Source organism: Lagopus muta, chromosome 3 (assembly GCF_023343835.1).
Source record: "Lagopus muta isolate bLagMut1 chromosome 3, bLagMut1 primary, whole genome shotgun sequence".
NCBI classification, from domain to species: Eukaryota; Metazoa; Chordata; class Aves; order Galliformes; family Phasianidae; genus Lagopus; species Lagopus muta.
Window position 1 is genome coordinate 46,168,768 of NC_064435.1, and position 20,112 is coordinate 46,188,879.

Here is a 20,112-nt window from a genome sequence, read left to right on the forward strand (position 1 = left end):
AGATGCCATCGCTACGCCCCCATGGCCAGATCCCCATCACTGTGCTATTTCTGCCTCCTCCCATTAGTAAAACCTTTACAATACCCTCTCTCTCTGTGGTTGCAATTAGGTTCTTCACAGGAAGACAGCACCAAGAGAGCAGTTTTACCAACTATTCTGCAAATTAGCGAATAGAAATACGCTGTGTGAGCCGTGCTTTGTTTATATCTTTTGCCAATTATATTTGTTTGAATCATTTATGAGAATGCTTCATAACACGCTGGTAAGCATTCAACAGTAAGCTTTGCTAAAATAATCAAGTCTTTGTAACAGGCCAGTTGGTACAGCCTCTGCTATTAAGTCTTTGCTTTGAAGTAGGCAGAGACAGCCAATCTGCATGTGGATAAACAAGGCTATAGGCTAAACACCAACATAAATCAGCTGAATTACAGGTCCCAGGATAAAGAGACATTCAACATTAAGCTGCTGCCCAGCTGAACAGCTGACCTGGAAGCATACCACACACTGGTCAGATTACTGATCAGCCCATTTCTGAACTGCTAAACAGTTGCTCTATTTTCCATCACTCCAGAGGATTGCCTAGTGACTAATTACTGCAGTCCCCAGAGAAGCTGCAGCCTCTTGGATGCAGAAACCAAACCGCAACGAAGCTGATGATGTAACGGGGATGGGAGGAATGAAGAAGTAGTCACAAATCAGCTCACAAAGACAGTAATGCTGGTTACTGAAATAAGATTGTGTGTGCTGGGAGAAACAAATACCTTAAAAATCCATAACAAACAGTACTGAAAAATAATAACCTTAAAAAGCTTATTTTATTAAAGCAGCTGTATCTATGATTTCAAAGTAGGAAGTTTAGGAACTACCCATTTTTATCAGTGGTAGCTCAACTTCTCCATTTATCAAATTTAAATAGTGGCTTCCCATTTAACAACCTAGAACTAGGAAACATGTAATTCCCACTGCCTACCACCTTACAGGGTGTGTGAGGTTTCAATACTGTTATCCATATGAAGAACATCTTAATGTGCACATTCAGCTACTTCCTCACAGACCAATAACTGGACAGAGAGTAAATAGAATCACCTGCGTAGTGGGGCATTTTCTTCTATGTCCTCCAAAGTCTCCAGAGAAGATCGCTGGGAGATCAGCCGACGTCTATGGAAAAGAAACACAGAACATCACCACCGATTAGTGTGTATCACAACGTACTCTGAGTGCTATTGAGTAAAGCTCACAAAGAGTTAATTATCCAAGCCTCGCATTTGAGTAATAATCAAGTTTTATTTATATTCTTCTTACCTTATTAAATCTATTTGATTCCAACCAGAAGAAAAAAAAACAAATTTATTTCACAAATGCTTCTGTATCAAAACAGCAAGCGAAACTTCACATTCCCAACAACTCCTCCTTAGTTTAGGCTTGCAAGTTTTCCTTTCTGTAAGGGTTTAACACCCACCCACCAACAGTCCTTCACTTGCTGTACTGCAGCTTGCAATGCCAAAACGGGGGGGTCTTTGACAAAATAATGCCAATGTAGCTCTGCAGGGACCAACTGTCATCCACACTGTTACAGGGAACACTTCTTATTTTCTTTATTCCTCCTTGCCCTTTGCTCCCACCCTCCCCCTTTTATTTTTTTTCTCAGCCATGTTCATCTCTGACTATCTCATCACTTGCTAGGAGTGACTAAACAGAAAAAAATGCTGACTGAGCTGGCAGCGTAGAGTACATAACTGCCATCTGAAAATGAGCTCTGCTCATTTCTCCAAGCAGCACCAAGCAGTTTGTACTTTAGACCAGATTTTTACAGCTGAGTCTGATCCACTGTCAACCTCTGCAAAATTAAGTTGTGAAGGAAATCTCACTGTTTCCACTTTGCTGGTTATCCCGATCCTGGTGGGCACAGAGGGAACTTTCAGCACAGCCACATTGAAGCAGATGCTGCACCACATCCAAGCATCCCAACAGCATCACAGAACTGGGAGCTGCACCCAGGCTTACAAAACCATCATAAACTACAAAAAACAGGTATGACACAGCCCACCCAAAGCATAACATGGAAAATCATGCTCCTTGCTGCCAAATCACAGTCAGCCTCTTTTCCCAGGTAACAGTAACAGGACTAGAGGGAATACCCTCGAACTGTACCAGGGATGTTCAGGCTGGTCATGGTTAGTGAGCACGATGGGGATGAGTTGATGACTGTACTAGATGATCTTAGAATTCTTTTCCAACCTGAATGATTCTATGAGATGGAGAAATTGGAGGTTTCAGCCAACAGTATTGCTAGTGTAGCAAATGATAACTATTGCTTTTTATTATTGCTATATATGTTATTAGGTTAATAACACAGGCATCACAGAATAGAATCACAGTATCACAAGGTTGGAGATGACATGCAAGATCATCTAGTCCAACCATCATCCCATTACCACAAGCCACAAGCTCTACCACTACCACAAGCTTCTAAACCATATCTTGTAGCTCCTCATCCAGACACCTCTTGAATACTGCCAGGGACTCCATCACCTCCTTGGGCAGCCATTACAGTGCCTGAACACTCTCTGAGAGAAAAAGTTTTTCCTTATTGTCTAACTTAAACCTCCTTTGGTACAGCTTGCAGCCATTTCCTCAGGTCCTGTTTGTTGCCTGGGAGAAGAGGCCAAACCCCTCCTCATCACAACCTTCTTTCAGGAGGTCTCCCCTGAGCCTCCTCTTCTCCAGACTGAACAATCCCAGCTCCCTCAGCCGCTCCTCATAGGATTTGTGCTCCAGACCCCTCACCAGTTTCGCTGCCCTTCTCTGGACACGCTCCAGGGCCTCAATGTCTTTCTTGCAGTGAGGGGTCCAAAACTGATTACAGTACTCAAGGTGCGGCCTCATCAATGCTGAGTACAGGGGGATGACTACCTCCATGTTCCTGCTGGCCACACTTTCTAATGCAGGCCAGGATGCCGTTGGCCCTCTTGGTCACCTGGGCACACTGTGGGCTCATATTCAGTCAAGAATCAACCAACACCCTCAAGTCCCTTTCCTCTTCACAGTCATCCTGCCCTCATCCCCAAGCCTGTAGTGCTGCATGGGGTTATTTCAGCCAAAGTGCAGGACCCGACACTTGGCCTTGTTGAACCTCACCCCATTCACCTCAGCCCAGCGATCCAGCTTATCTAGATCCCTCTGAAGGGCCTCCCTACCCTCAGGCAGATCAACACTACCTCCCAACTTGGTGCCATCTGTAAACCTACTGAGGGAACATCACTCCTACTGAGGGAACATCACTTCTGGGACGGCTTAGAAGACTGGTCACGCAGTTGTCTGCTCGCTGTTTCAGTTCCTCTTGCATCCCTTGTTGGTCTCAACTTGTTACACACAGCACTGGGATTCTGCCTCCTGGCTTCTGCTTGCTAACCCTGAAAGCCACACAAGCTGGCTGGGAATCTCTGCACCTCTCAGCACAACAGAGCTCACTCTGAGCTTGAACAGCAGTGATTTTGCAGTGCTTTAGGGACCTAAATGTGGCAAGTTAAGTCTGCATGGCTGCTGAAGAAAGCGGGGAAGCTCTGTGCTTATCCGGGTCTGGAAGGGGATCATGAATAGCTAGCTGAGCTCCCTCCCAGCTAGTATGAATGTAAGCAAAACCCTGGATACGTTCATCCAGGAAGAAAGGAGCACACAGACCATCAGAAAAGAAGCATAGGTCACACAGAAGCTGACACAGACATACTCTGGGGCTGCCCGTGCTATCTATCCCCTGTGCTGGCAGCCAGCAAGGATATCCAGCAGAGCATCTTACCCATCTGTGAACTGCCACATCTTTCACCTCTCCCCAGTCTGTTCCTTTTAATCAGTTCAGCTCCTGGCACACACACAGAAGCACTGAAGATCTACAGCAGCTCTGCTTAAATCATTTCATACCACCTGGGAACCCCACCCTCTTTTCACTGAAGAAGCTCAGCAGCAATGAAGTATGCACAATTATTCTGCTGTTAAATCTTTACTTTGACGCCTAATTAAGATGACCTAAATACCAATATTTATAAGCCTTCCACAGCTGGATATTACACCAGATGCCAACTAATGAACTTACCTGCTGTGAACTAACTCACATCCTGTGCCACGCGCATATGAAGAAAACAGTTTTGGAAAAGCAAAGCTTTTGAAAGGGGGGGGTTCCAGGGAATACAAGCCAAACCAGTTTTTCACCATCTTCATTAAAAATTAATCACCTCGACTTGCATTTAATATTTAAATTGATCCATCTTATTTCTTTCAGCAGGCAAGTGGTCAGGGCCTGTCTATACAACTTCTAAATGGTTTATTTTCCAAAAAATTGATTAACGTGCTATAGCAGCTGCCCTATATAGAGACTAGCAGTGAAATAAATAACCTGAACGGGTTTACACCACAAATCACCAACACTTTGATGCTAAGCTGTGTTGATACCTATTTTGCACTCAAAATGACGTTTTACAATAATAGCGAGGGGACAATCCTACTGTTAAGTAAGAGATCAAAACAGAGTAGCCCTGTGCAACTCATACAATTTTTGGATAACTCTTCCTACAGACGTATTTGAATGCAAGAGCGCTTTAAAATTTACAGGGAGTGAATGTTAGCCAGCTAATAAACACTAAAATGCAACTATTCTTATTCATAAAATGAAAGATGCTTCAGGAGAAATGAGCAGTTCTCCCATTTCAAGCAAAGTCTCAAAAACATACCCCCAGTTTAACTACTACTCCTATAGGTATCCCCAGTCCCTCTCCCTTCATCCCAATGCACACAGAAGCAAGCAGTGTTAGCTCCGGAAGATGATAACTCCCAGTTGTTGGGGTCAGCCCCATAGGACTTGGTTGCCTGCAGTCTCATGCAGATAATGCTGAGTTATGTTTTTTTTTTTCCAATCTTCAAAGAATGTGTAATATCACTTTCCCTTAAACCTCAATCTAAAATATTTTCTGCTCTCATTTCCTCCCTGTTTCCTGTGCAACTATTACACGAGCACAGAAACTACTGATAGCCTAACATCAAATTTCGAACCAAAGCCAAAGACACTAAAAAGATACTTGATGCATTGGTATTTTAAATGGTCATTTTCTAAGATATTCATGACCCTGTTTGCATGCCAGAATTATCTCTGACCAGCTGTTTGAATCCCTGTAGAAGTTTCTTAAGACTTAAAACGTTATCTCTGTTTCTCCTTTACAAAGTCAGATTAATTTGTAGTTCAATTAAAAAAAAGAAGAAAAAAAAAGGAAAATGAAACAATGCAATTCTGTAATCAAAACTGCAAACAGTCAAATAAAGTACTCTGCAAAAAGATTTGTTGTAACAACCCATTCATCTATAGAAAGTTATCTTCATTGTCAATTGCTGCAAAATCCTCAGCTCAATAATGTTAAACCTACACAACTGTAAGCCCCTTAAGACAGGAGGTGATAAAAAACGAAACTGCAATCAGAACACTGGATAAATTCACCCAGGAAGGAAGCAGATGATAATCCAAGAGATAAGAGAAAATAAATCCATGCATAATGACCTTCTAGCACAGCTAGGAAACTAGGAAAAAAGAGCTGCATTTTAAATGTGCTTAACTTCTGTGGAAGTTGTAGACACAGGTCCCTCTGCTTCCATTGAGATTACAAACCTCCAGGGGTGTAAGTAAGCAGGTGAGCAGGTAAGGTCAGTACACAGAACTGCAGCATCTATCAGGGAGTCCCCAATTTATCCAAGACAGATGAATTTTCACCAGATTCTTACAGTTTCACCAAGAAAGTGGGCCTCAAGTCATCCCCATTTCAATCCACCCAGAAACAGTGCTGCAAAGTTCCTGAAGGAGCCAAGCAGCACTGCCTGGGGAGTCACCTAGCTATGTTCAAACACATAGCTCACTCAGTGGTCAGTGTTATCTGCACCCCAGCTCCAGTGGATCAGCCTAACCAGACCTCCCAGCCTTCAGTCACCACAGCAAGCAGCCACTTCTCTCCAACCCCATCAACCTGCCAGCTAAGCAACATACCCACACCCCCAGACCAAGCTGCTGTCAAGTAACACATCCCTCTGAAATATTGTGCAAGTCAATTAATACATCCCTCTGAAATATCAGAGGCATCAGCCGTGTGTGAATCACTGCTCCCTCATGACCCCTAACTGCTGGACCCACAACTAACCCAGATGAGGGCCTGCTAATGAGTCACCTCTTGCCCTCTGCCTACTTCAGTTCTTTTTGGGTTTCCTATGTATCAGCTTATTTTCTTATCTTCTACTAGCGTTGCGCAGGAAAACAAACAGAAAAAACAACCCCGACTCAATTAAAAATTACTAAGAGTTACAAAGAAAGAAAACTTTCTTTCTGAGTTACAAAGTTTCATGCATCTACCCAAACCAATATAAGGCAGTACTTAATTATGCGTTATCATAATGACAAAGCAGAGCCTTTCTCTGCAAAAACATGGAACTCAATTCAGGACTTTAGAATTGCCCAGTGTATTGGCAAGACTATCCACATCAAGAGTTAAGACATCTGGCATACACCATAAATGGAGTATTACGTTAAGTCAGCAGTCCATTCAAACATATGCACAGGATATATACCAACAGAACGCTGTTTAGCTGTCACTTACACCCAGGCAGGATGAAAATCTGCTTTAAGACCACAGCTTTCTGCAAGGTGTCTCTGACACAGAAATCTTGGGCTAACGTGGCCCCAGCAACCTGTTCCTATCAGGGTACACATTGCAAGGAGAGAGGCCTTCAGACCTTAAGCCAGACATAACTAGAACAACATCCTGCCAAAATGCTTCCTTGGTTTCCATCAAACCATTGGGCAGAAAGCAAGGGGATGAGTGGAAAGTTATGGCATGAACATGCTTGTTTCCTCACAGAGTAGATGGCATCCTACCTTTACTGCCATCGAAATCCCTCTGCAGGCCTCACAACATGTACAGTAGAGGCTTTGAAATTCTGCACTCAAACAGCTGCTTGCTGAACTGTCTGCATACAAATTCTAAACAAAAAATATTGATCTTGCTGTCTTGAAGGCAAGACTATTACTTATTTGCATGCAATTTATACCAGCATCAAATACACAGCACAAAAAAGAAATAAGTAAGAAAGAAGGAAATCAATATGACAATACTAAATTATATCCTACTGATTTCTTACAGTGTGGCAACCCAGAATAAGACCTTGTTCAAAAATTATAATGTAGGTTTACTTCCATATTCCTTCAAATGGACCACAACATTCTAGCATGACTCTGTCCCAGTGTCCCTGAAGCATCATCTGGATCTATCTTCTTTACTGTGAGATGACAGAGCACTGGAACAGGCTGACCAGAGGGACAATGGAGTCTCCTTCTCTGGGGACATTCAAGACCCACCTGGATGCTTTCCTGTGTGACGTACTGTAGAGGACCTGTTCTGCAGGGGTTGGAGCAGAAATCTCCAGAAATCCCTTCCAGCCCTTGCAATTCTCTGAATGCAAAATCAGGAGCAACAGATCTCTAAAGAGACAGAGGACTGGCACAAGAATTGCTGAGATGAAAACTATTCATAGACAGTACGGTGTGTGAACATGCATGTGTGTAGGAAAGCAGGAGATAGGGTTGTTTGAAGCAACCTGCACAATCCTACTTGATATATATTAATTCTTACTCTAATTTTGAAAGAAGGCTTTCAAAATTAGGTAGTGATATGAAATCTCTGATGAAGGAAAAGAAGAGGATTAAATCTTGGAATCTTCAATAGAAGAGCAATCACCAAGTGTTGTTGAATGTGGGGCCCCTTTCATTTTACCTTCTTCAGCTGATTTCCTGATTCACTGAAGACAGATCTTGTTTGAAACTTACTGTCTCCTCTCTGTAGCAGCTGCCTCTACACCCTCTCCTCCCACTGCTAGCTATGCCCAAGCCATAATGAGAGCTACAGCAGCAATTCAGAAAGATTCATTTAAAGGCAAAAGAGCTCTCGATGTTCCCAAAATCTACATCCTCTATTATGTGTAACCAGTGATTTACAGACCTACTGTTTTCACTTCCCTGACTCTGCAGCAGTGCGATAGCTTTCGGAAGGCTCGTGTGCTGTGATTTATGTTGAATGCGCCAGAACACTGCCACGGCTGTATTTTTTAACAGCCATTACCTCATAACCTAACACATTATCATGACAAGGCATCATCAGGCACCAGCTCAATTAAAAATGGTACTCAGAAGTAGCAAAGAAGCAAATGGCATTAATCGTCTGTCCTACAAAAACAAAGATGCTTGCCAGAGCAGATACTATTGCACTGTAAAAAACATGAATACTTCATTGCACACCCTTTTTCTAAAATAAAACACAGACCATAATAGCCTGTTTGATCAACATCAATCTATCAGATTCTACACGTTGTTTATGCCTGATAGACTCGGTACAGTGTAAAATTATGAATATTTGTCTGTCCACAAGCAATGCTGCACCTTAGGAATACACACCCTTAGGATCAGACTTTTAAAAGTAGAAAAAGAATCAAACCTAAAAATCAAAGACCCTATTTGAATAAGCCATACTCCAAAAACAGCTTTGAAATTATCAAATCCAATTATGTTGCATTTTAGAGCAATCAAAGTTCTTAACTACACACCTGGAAGCCTAGGGTATAGGTGATGCCACAACATCTGGAAACACACATGCACTAAGACATCTGAAAAAAAAAAAAAACAAACCTTCCACTCTGTCCTGTGTATGCAATGATACAATTAAGACTGCTACCTTTTCCTGTTTGTTTCCCTTTATTTTATTCATGGTAGTTCCTAGATAATCTACGGCCCTACCTCATAATCTTGCCTCCAGATGCATGTGCAATCTAGGAGAATTCTGCAAGCCCAAACCTTAACGTTAGATTTAGAAAAGATGTAAACAGGCACTAATACACCTTTTCTTTACAAACGCATCTTAGACATTATGAATTACCCTATGATATTCTTCTGGCAGAGAAAATAAGTTCTTATGTAAGCAGAACAATGACCAAACTGAGCAAGTGAAAGCTAGTATGAGGTACTTTATGCATGAGATATGAACTCTGGCACAGATGGTGATAATATAGCTTTTACCAATGCATACTTTGGATTTAGTTCTGGGCACATTTGCCACAAATTCCCTCGGGATCAGATGCTTTTCTCCCCACCCTATTGCATATCTGGGAGCAAACACTGGTCACGCCCTCTCCTTGGCCATGCATTGCTAAAACACAAGCCAATTCACACCATTCAGGAAAGCCCAACGCTGATATCTTAGGTATCCAACACTGGGCATACTTTCATGCATCTGTGAATACATGAGTTACTGCAAGGCAGTTCAGTGCCACAGTTTTAAATACTAGCACATCCAGTAAGGTTAATGCCCTCTTGTTTGTTAGTCCATGTTTAGACAGTTAAGTATAGCATTTTATGCTTACATTAAAATGTAACAGAGCCTTGTTTCAAAAATGACAAAACAGGATCTGTTCTGCAGGCAATGGAAGCATAACTGCTTTGACACATCTGTGAGCTTGAATCTGGGCCTCACAAGAAATAGCTCTGTTCCCTACCGGTCAGTCTTCTTGCTCAAGACAGGCCTGAAGCCAAGCAGCGTGGCTGCCCTGGGAAGAGCAAGCTCCTTCCTCTTCTCCTCCACCCCTACTACTGTGACTAGGCACAGCACTTGCCTGGACTGATAGGTGGAAGCAGAAGATTAGATCATTTTCTCCTCTCCCTGCTGCGGTCTCCTGCTCAGAACAGCGTACTGTAACTGGCACATTCCCAGCCTGAGGTTGCTCTCCCATGGCACACACCTCTATTAAAATTTAAAATGCTTTTAGAACTCTTACTTCATGCAATCTGCACTGTGAAAGATCAGCTATGAACTGAAGACAACCGCGTATCTTTCTGAACATCCTTCTTACCAACCACAGTAAGGGGTATGACTCAGTTTAAGAGATCGACCTCTGAGGAACCCTCACTTCTCTCAGAAGGTCAGCATTGCAGAAACAGCAGCAGCTTGGGTACCAACAGCTTGCAGATGCAGGGCAGGCATCTCCGCATTGCACACTGACTGCTGCACCAGGTTACCCCAAGGGTGATCCCTCACACATTCAACCTTTCTTCAGCACATCCAAAAGGTATGTTGCATTCACACTGCACAATTAAGAAGGTAAGAGGTTGGTAACACCACGGTGACCCACTTCAAGTGTTCCTTCACCTGATCTAATCTAGTGTGCATACAAGAAAATAAATATGTAAAGCAATCATTAATAATAGAGTTGCAACCTATCTTCTGGCAGAGATGGTTAATGGATAATGGTTCACACCCAAACCTTACAGCAAGGTAAGGAGGATCCGAGTTACCTGGCTCTTAAAACCACAAACAAATCGCTAACATAATTAAGCAGCTGCCTGTGAACAGAAGCTGTGGGGAGAAGTTTTATAATATATGTGGTACAGAAATATAATATAGAGAAAATAGAAGTAAAAAATTATCAAGCTTTTCTTTCACTAACAGACATTTTCAATTACATTTTTTCCTCGGTGTTTGTTTCATTTGTTTATATTCACACACGTTATAGATGGTGGTAGGAAGAAAACAATGCCAAGGCAGTGCAGAAATGGATGCAGTTTATACTTCAGGCTTTGCTATCTGCCTGAAACAAATAAATCACATAGCCATTTCCTCAGCATTAGCAGGAGTAAGGATAAAGCACACACGGATGTAAGCTGACAAAGATTCACTGTTTGTTAATCTCCTCCTTCCTTTCTCCTCTGGTACTCTTCATGCTTTCATCAACACCCCTCAGCAACATGGGGGCCAACACTCTTTCCAGAGGCTGTGCTACTGCCTAATCCTCAATCATTTGGAGGATGTTTCTTGATAACATAAAACAAGGCGCTCTGTCATCTGACTCGGTGGTAATTTTTAAGCTCTGCAATGAATTGCAACAAATTCGCAGCTCGTTAGCAATGAATTAAATTGATGAAAGGTTACATGGAACCAAGGACAAGTTTTACTGAGCATCTCCTGGCAGTTTCTTTTCCAGGCCATCAGCTCTCTGCTACCCAATGAACACAACTTGTACTTCAGAAAGTCAACCACCTGTTTCCCTGTTAAAAAAATTATATATATATATATATATATATCTCCTAATGAAAGTACGAAGAGCCCCTCTTATGCTAAGGCAGCCCATTTCAGGATTCTGCTCACATCTTTTACTGAGGGATACTCTGATGTAAGAGCATAGCTAAGAAATTTGAAGGATTTGCAGATTAATCAGCCAGAGAGAGGATGTGGGTTAGGCCTGTGAGCAGGGTGCTCCTTTGGGATGCTATCTGTAGCTCAGCTTACCACAGATGAAAGAAACATGCTTTGGGAATGCAAATGAATTAGGATGTCACAAAAAGTAATTCAATCTGGACCAGTGGGGATTTACATTTGGTTAGTTACCAGCAATATCTTTATTTAACTATAATCTTAGCACAACATCTAGTATTGACACTCATTTGACTACATCTTATTAAACCTAATTTTTAGAGTAGTGATAGCTTATACCAAGTTTCTTAGATCACATCTATATTATATATATATGTATGTATATCTGTATCTATCTATCTCTATGTGTGTGTGCACTTGGTCTGTAAACAGATTCACTGAACAGGAGGATCTTTAATATGTGAAAACGGGTAAGAATTTCATTCATATCACAGTGTGGAAGAGATAAGTGGAACAAGACAGCTAATTAGTCATTCTTCATTTCAATCCTCAATAACCACAGAAGTCTTTTTTTTTTTTTTCCTGTAGGCATTGTCTTACTTCAAACAATTGATACATAAAAAGAAGTTCTCTTCCTGAAGGCACATAAGTATTTTGATACAGAACATGAAATAGCATTAGAAATTAACTGCAACACTTCTCCCCTTTCCTATGCACTGGAGTATGTCCATTAGAATGCATTGCTAATATATAACTACATTACCAGACTGACAAATTCTGCACACTTGGCTGTTTTGGTACTACAGAGCACAAGCCATTAATAGCTGACTGCCTCATTCAAATGAAACAAGACAATTATCAGATGTAACTTACACAATTAATACTACTGCTGCCAGCATTTTCAGCTGAGATTTAGTTCTTTTATAGCTCATTTGAAGTCTTTAGGGGACATGTTATTAGTACATCTGTCCTGCTGTAAACATAATTATCATGCAAAATTCTATTTATCATGCTGAACAGGAAGCACTTTGTATCAGCCTTTCAGCTTGAGCACACTGATAAACAGACTTGCGATCGCATCTGCCCCAGCCAGCCAGAACTGTGCTCCTGCAAGGGGCATTGCTGTTGCTTTCTAGTCAAGTCCACAGTGATTTTCTGAACAGGCTCCTGACTTGAGTTAGCCTCAGATCTGTATTTCACACTGCATGCTTGTTACACTAACCAGTTTCACAGACCCCATTACTCTGCTCCCCACTGCACCCCCCGACCCAGAAAACTCATGTGCAGGCAAAGAGAGATGGTGACGAAGGAGCACATCACCATCTGATTTACCACAATCTCTAAAGAGGGGCCACAGGAAAAAAGAAAAAAAAAGACAGACACTCTTCAGCAAGGTTTGTTGTGATGGAACAAGGGGAAATGGTTTCCAACCAGAAGTGGGGACATTTAGTCTGGATATAAAGAAAAAGGTAGGGCTTTTTGTTTGTTTGTTTGTTTTTTACAATAAAGGTGGTGAGGTGCTGGAAGAGTTTGCCCAGAGAGATGGCAGATGCCCTGTCCCTGGAGACACTCAAGGTCAGGATAAGGCTATAAGCATCCTAATCTAGCTGCAGGTGCCCCTGTTCATTGCAGAGAATTTGGAGTAGGCGACCTTTAAGGGTCCTTTCCAACTCAAACAATTCTATGGGTGTATGACGACTGGGGGTGTACACCCAACACTATAAGTCACATCCATGTCACATGCACCACCCCCTTCAATGCAACACCACTTCCAATATATTAACATAGGGTCAGGCCAGGCACAGGCAGGCATAATCTAAAGAGATGCCAACCCACACTATAGTGGATTTTGTCTAATATGGATGTGAGGTTTTAAAAAGTGACACCTAAGACTCTGGTACTTACATGCAGAATAGATGGAAGCTTGATAAACAGAGAAACAGCCCTCATGAACACCTGTTAACTTCCAGAGACCTACAAAACTTCCTAACACAAAAATAAGATTAAATGAAATAAAGGTCAGCCCTGCATAGCCCTCCTGTGAACTACAGCTTTGTACCTAGGTTAAGGCAGCCTCAGTTAATGCTAATTAACTTACATTGTGACCAAAAGTTAGTGGGCATCTAGAACAGTCACAGGGAACAGGTTTATGCTGGCCTCCCTCAGGCTCAACAGATAAAACAGCAAGTAACATTTTGGACAATGCTGACCAGTCCTCAATCTTCAGGTACCCAACAGCACAGCTGCAGTGTAGTCAGTGTTTTCTGCTTAATGCAGAAGAAACAAAGCAACATAACAGGAGCAAAATCTGAACTTAATCATTTTTCTTTATCGGTTCAAACTCATTTTTGTCTGGTGATTAAGAACTGCCTGGCTGGACCCACGGGGCTTGCAGGCTGCCCTGTGCTTGATGGAATCTCACTGCTGCAGCACAGGGCTGCAGAGGAGACCAAGTCCCCATGGTGTCAGGAAGCAAAGGTTGTTTCAGTGAGAAATTATTTCACTGCTGACAAATGTGCGATAAATGTACAGAATATTTTTAAAACGTGGGAGAAATTCACAAATCTAAACTAAGGCAACTGCTATTGTAGGCTGCCGCTGGTCCATGCAGAACAGTCCCATGCTCATAGAAACTATGAAATTCACTGTTAATACATGGACCAATTATGGATTATATTTTAGGCAACTTATTCCCAGATCATTCTGATGTTTCATTAAATTTTGCTAAGACAGGGTAGCTGTGAGAAATGAGCTAGCACAGCACTTCAATCAATTATTCCCTTTAAATTCAAGAACTGTGCGTATCCAGACTGCTTAATTTCTACCGTACATCTGCGTTTGCATATCTTCCTTCTCTGAAGAGCTTTCAAAAGCCCAAGTTTTAATCACAGGACTATTTTTGATCCTAATTTTCCAAGCTGCAGCAAAGCTACTTTGTGACCTAATCTGATGGTAAGTGTACCCTCATTATGCAGTGGTTTCAAGGCAGTCGAACACTAACTAGTCCTAATGTTTATTATTTTTAATCACTAACATACCAGGTGCCTGGTGTCCAATTAGAGCTATCAGTCTGCAGATATCACTTCAATCAAGGCCAGCAAACGACTTGTTGAAGTTAAATGCTGCCTGGTGCGAATAAAGCACATTGCAGAACTCTGCCTCAACATTCACCCCCTCAGCCATATCTTGGTGCACAAACGCTGTGAGCAAAGGCAAATCTGCTTTAACTCACACCAAGCTCAGACTTCTGCTAACAGAAACGAGCAATCCAAAGGGACACACATAGGTTTGTAACATATAAAATTTAAAAAACGCACAACACAGCGGGAAGGGTGGAATCTTCAGGAGCATCAACCACATCATCAGGAACCAGAGGTGTCTGCTAGTCTTCAGGTTCAGAGTTTTGACTAAATGACAAAAAAATACATATACATATATATCCACCTTTAAGGAGGACAGAAACGTTTCTTACTGTTGGAACATGGCACCTTTCCAAAGGGTTCTGCTTCCTCAAAAAAGAAAAAAAAAAAAAAGCTCAGTTTCCTCTGGTTTGGATCACAAGAATTAACGTCTGCATTTCCAGGTAGACAGAAAATCTGGCTTACACACAGCTTCACCCTCTTCCCCACATCTAACAGTTTGCTTGATAGGACCACAAGGAAGATGGCAACCACCACAGAACAATCATCTCCCCAAAGTCATAATCTTTATACAGCAAATATAATGAGCTTTCTCAGTGCCACACTGCAACAGCGTTTAACAGGATTGCAAAAGCAAAATTATATTCAGATCCACAGAAAATGCAATGAATTCTCCAAGAGCATGTTCTAGCTGTAATTAATGACAGATTTCATTAATATTCACTTATCAAACTCTCTTGCTTTTAGGCTTGTGTCCCACTAACACAGGAACACTGGAGAAATCTCTCCTGTTAAAGAAACTGCCAGGCATTTGAGATAACAAATGGAGCAAGGCCATACTGTTCTCAACCATCTATTACCCCTCAACTTTATGATTCAGAAGCTCTTTCAATTCAGGAAGTATTCAGCCATGAGTATCAGGAAGGGGAAAAAAAATAAATTGCAAGGCATTTTGCAAAGTGGTCCAAATACTTAGAAGTCTCCCTTCTCCTTTCTGTACCTATAAGGGGATGCTTGGATGGCCCCATGCCATGCCAGAGGGTACAAGAGGTCCCCAGCGCCAGCACTGGTTCCGTGTACCCACAAAATCTCACTTTACTATGATCCCGATACTGACGTATGTGCTTCAATATGATCCCGAGGTCATTTCAACCCACCTGTTCTCATGCTAAAGGACTGCAATTTTCTCAGCAATTCATAGTACTGATTCTCTGATACAGAAAAATAATCTGTTCTCTCAAATGGGAGCAGCCAGAAGACACAGGTTTATAGCCATAAAGTTATATCTTCCCCAGGCAACACAAAGGCCAACAACCCAGAGCAGCTCCTCAGGGCAGTCCTCAGAAAGACTGCCTGTAGCTGCACGCTTAATGCAAAGTGAGAAAAATTACAAGGAGAAGCTGTATGCCCAAGCCAGGCTCCCAATTCACATCTCACTACCCAAAGTCAATTAAACAAAAGAGCCTTGGGAAAAAACCTCTGCAGTGCCTTGAGCTGCTGCCAACAACAGAGAAGGGATGGGAAAGTAAGGAGGAAAACAAGGAAAAAGAAGCTGTGTCCCACCCCAACATTGTCTCTTGCAACAGTTTTGCAGTATCACTTGTTTTGCTTCTACTGCTGCCCATGACTGTTATAACCAAAAATCATTAGGTCAGGCAGACCCAGGTGTCCCAATGGGACACACCTCATGACTGCCTCTGTGGCTTGAAGTGAGAATTAGGGGCAGCCAGACCCACAGCCTGCCTGTTGCTGGGACCAGGCCTAGGCAAGAGCTGACAGTGAGCTGCTTGTAGGCACTGCTCCCCAAAGTGGCCATTGAACAGCATTACGAAACCATACCCACATAAAGCAGGTAACTCTGACAAAGCTCCCTGCTGGATCTGAACTTTGCTGGGAATGACACCCGGTCTCATGACAGGTTAACGCGCTGTTGGGCATTTAGCATGCCCTGGAGCTCCCAACTGGTTTTGTCGGGGCAGGCAGCAGTGCCGCCTGTACACGTCCACAAGCAAACCACATTTTCAAAGCAGGAGGCAGCAGCCTTGCAGAAAATAATAAAGCAATCTTAGAAGTTAAAAAGTCAGAAGTTCACCTTGACCACGCTCAGTACTACAAATCTCAGAGGCAAGAGGCCAGACGAGGTTCCCACATCCAGACCCTTCCAGAAATACAGCTGCAGAGGTGAGGCTCATGGTAGGGCCTTCTCATTCTCTGCATCTCCTCCTAGAAACACACTGCTGATTGTCAGGGTGTACTTGCTTGCTTTCCAGTTTCACAACCTTGGCTTCAGCTAAGGGAGACAGCAGAGCACAGCAGCTAGCCCTGCTCCCACAGTGCCAACATCTGCCTCAGAAGCAGCATCTTTCCCTGACTCGTGGTCCTGAACAGCCACCTCTTCCACGATAGGATTTGGTATCTTCCTCTGTCAAAAAAACGGATGCAGGAACTCTACAAGTGCACGTACTACCATGTCTTCACTTCTCCCTGCTGATTCTCTGAAAGCAGAAGGCCCAAGACACCACTGACTATTATCCATTCAAACAACAAATAAAAAGCTAAAACATATCAAAAATGCATGAACCTTCTGTGTATTTTTAAAGAGTTATCTTTTGCCCTCTGGTATGAAGATTTTTCAGGCTGCATCTTTTAAAATCCTTTTTTGATCCTAAAAGTTACCAACTTTGTCAAGAAGGCAGAACACAAAGAGATTAGACTGAGTATCTCCACCTCATTCCTATAGTCCAGGAACTTTAAAAGCCTTCCTCATACACTGCAAGACCTTGAAGCTTGTAATATTGGAGTAAGACTCGCTGCAATGGAGATGGAGAGGATGACAAGAATCCTTTATCAGATCATATAAATTGGAAACATCAGTGCTTCCAACTGTCATAAAAACACCCTAAAAGTCTCAACAAATGCTAAGGCACTGTTTATAGTATCTGCTGCTTGGTCCTTAATTTTCCCAAACCAGAAATGACATGCATACATCTGCCACATTTCAATGATTACTGAACTTGCATGTTCAAGAGATGTACTGGGTACAGCTCTACTCCCACCAGCTAAAAAGCTAGGTGTTTCTGAAAGCTGAACTATCAAATGGGGATATAAGAGCAGAATTGTTTCTTAAGCTTACCTGCGCATTTGCTTGAACCAGCAACTCTTTCAGTTTAGGGTGGTACTTTGGTTGGTGAAATAGAACGTTGAAACTGTGAGCATATTTACTTCTGCCAAACACTGCTTTGGGGCCAGTAATCCCTTCAATTGCCCCAGACTACCTACAGCCACCTCCTAGAATAAGAGCCTGCTCTATAAAGAACTTCAGATAGACAACAACAACAACGAACAACGGTAAAACCACCTGGAGAAAATTCTGAGAGCAGTTTGTCTTGCTTCCTCAGAATCATAGAATGGCTTGGGTTGGAAGGACCTCAAGGATCATCACGTTCTGACCCTTCCTGCCACAGGCAGGGCTACAAGCCATTAGACCAAGTACCAGATCAGTCTGCCCAAGGCACCATCCAACCTGGCCTTAAACACATCCAGGGACAAAGCACTCACAACCTCACCACTCTCAATAAAAAACTTCCCCCTGATATCCAATCTGAATCTCCCCTTCTTTAGTATAAACCATTCCCCCTTGTCCTAACACTATCTACCTGAATAAAAAGTTGACTTCCCTCACGTTTATACACTCCCTTTAAATATTTGAAGGTCAGTGAGGTCTTCCCACAGCCTTCTCTTCTCCAGGATGGACAAAGCTAATTCCTTCAGTCTGTCTTCATAGGAGAGGTGCTCCAATCCACAAATTATCTTCACAGCCCTCCCTCTGGACCCTCTCCAAAAGCTCCACATCTTTTCTGTACTGGGGGGCCCACACTTGGATGCATTACTCCAGATGGGGCCTCACGAGGGCAAAACATAGGGGGACAATCTCCTCCATGACCCTGCTGGCCGCCCCTCTTCTGATGGAGCCCAGGTTACCCACTGGTCTCCTGGGCTGCAAGTGCACATTGCTGGCTCATTTTAAGCCTTCATCAACCAGAACTCCTAAGTCCTTTTCAGCAGGGCTACTCTCAAGGACTACTTCTCCCAGAATACAGGAGGATATAAGGTATGAAATACCTTGAAAAAAATCTCACCCTGACATGACTTTGTGAAAAAAGCAGATCCATGTTCAGACTGCCATGATTTAGTGTGTAGTATTCTACTAGGTTGTAGTAAGCTATATCCACCTTTAACATTAAAAGAACTAGATAACTGAGAAAAGTCTCTAGTGCCAAGCATTTGATCTGATTCCGCGCAAGCTCACGCACCTGAACACTTGCAGAAGTACTAACACTGCATGACTAATGACTTCTGCAGAAACCTTGAGTGACAGGGCTCTTTTTCAAACGAATCCATCTAACCACTCCTTTTGGCTCTCTGTGTTAGGCAATGATTTTGTGAGAAGCCAAAGGCAACAAGCTACCTGTGAGAGGAAGGCTGAATGGATCAGCAGCTGTCTGCAGGATCAGGCTCTGTTTTTATAAAGCCATTTTTCATTGTCAGTAGCTCACTCAGAAATACTTGTTGCAAATTAATCACTTCTTTCAAAGGCTATAACTAAGAGAGGATTTACTTCAGAATAGCGTTAGTGGTGAAAGCACACAAAAAATCTTTTAAAAAGACAGCTCTTCAGACTTCTAGATGGTACAGACATTAAATGCAGACAAAACAACTCTATCAGAGTTAAAATTATTTTCATGTGAAACAGCTAACATTATAATATCACACATCTTAGATCATCTGACTTCTGCGTCTGTCTGCATATTCAGCATCACTGTCCCAAGCTGAATAAACACAGGCAGAGAAGAAAGAGATTCTTGTTTCCTGATAAAGCTTATTGCATTAAAGAACCAAAAGCAGTGTAAAAGGCCCATTCAAAAAAATGTGTCACAAAATACTTCACTACAGATCTAGGAGCTTTGTTGCAAGGAGAAAAATAAAATAAAATAAAATGTGCTGAGCAACAATATTGCCTAAGGGAATTACATACACACAACCTAATTTCTCATTTACAGTTTTCTGTCAGTAAGGAGTTACATGGGAGCTGAAGTCCTACCACACTGATACCAATTACATCACTTCAGGACAGATATTAAGTGAAAGAATGAGGATACAGACCACACAGCTGTCACTGAAAATACTTAATCTTACAAGGAGGATGCCACACAGGCAATTAAACAAGCAATGTACCTTCCAGAATCACTATATTTTATTATCTATACATGCACGTCTTTCTTTTATTTCTAAGAAGGAGGACAAGAACCAAATTTCTGTAGTATGCATTTTTGGTCATGTAACACTTCCAAATAACTACCTGAAGGAAGGTTGTAGTGAGCTGGGGGTCAGCCTCTTCTCTCAAGTAACTGGTAATAAGACTAGAGGGAACAGCTTCAAGCTGTGCCAGGGGAGATTCAGGCTGGACGTTAGGAAATACTACTTTTCTTTTCAGGCACTGGAATGGGCTGCACAGGGAGGTGGTGGAGTCACCAACCCTGGAGGTGTTCAAGGAACAGCTGGATTTCGTGTTGAGGGACATGGTTTAGTGAGAACTATTGGAGATAGGTGGATGGTTGGACTAGGTGATCCTTCAGGTCTTTTCCAACCTTGGTGATTCTATGATTCAAACTGTAGATAAGTTGCATCTGGGTAATATACAGAATAAAGCACCCTGATGGCAGCATTATCACATATTAATATGAACTAAG

General features: G+C 42.3%; 1 protein-coding gene across 2 annotated transcripts in view; it reads right to left on the reverse strand.

The window, feature by feature from the left end:
* The window catches only part of CABLES1 (Cdk5 and Abl enzyme substrate 1), a 70,302-nt gene that overhangs the window by 37,264 nt on the left and 12,926 nt on the right, over positions 1-20,112 (reverse strand). For both annotated transcript variants that reach the window (XM_048938812.1, XM_048938811.1), the window contains exon 2: positions 1,087-1,158. Coding sequence is in view for 1 of the 2 variants with exons in the window: in XM_048938811.1 (XP_048794768.1) it covers positions 1,087-1,158 (72 nt within the window). In the remaining variant the exon portion in view is untranslated. The remainder of the gene's footprint in view (positions 1-1,086; positions 1,159-20,112) is intronic.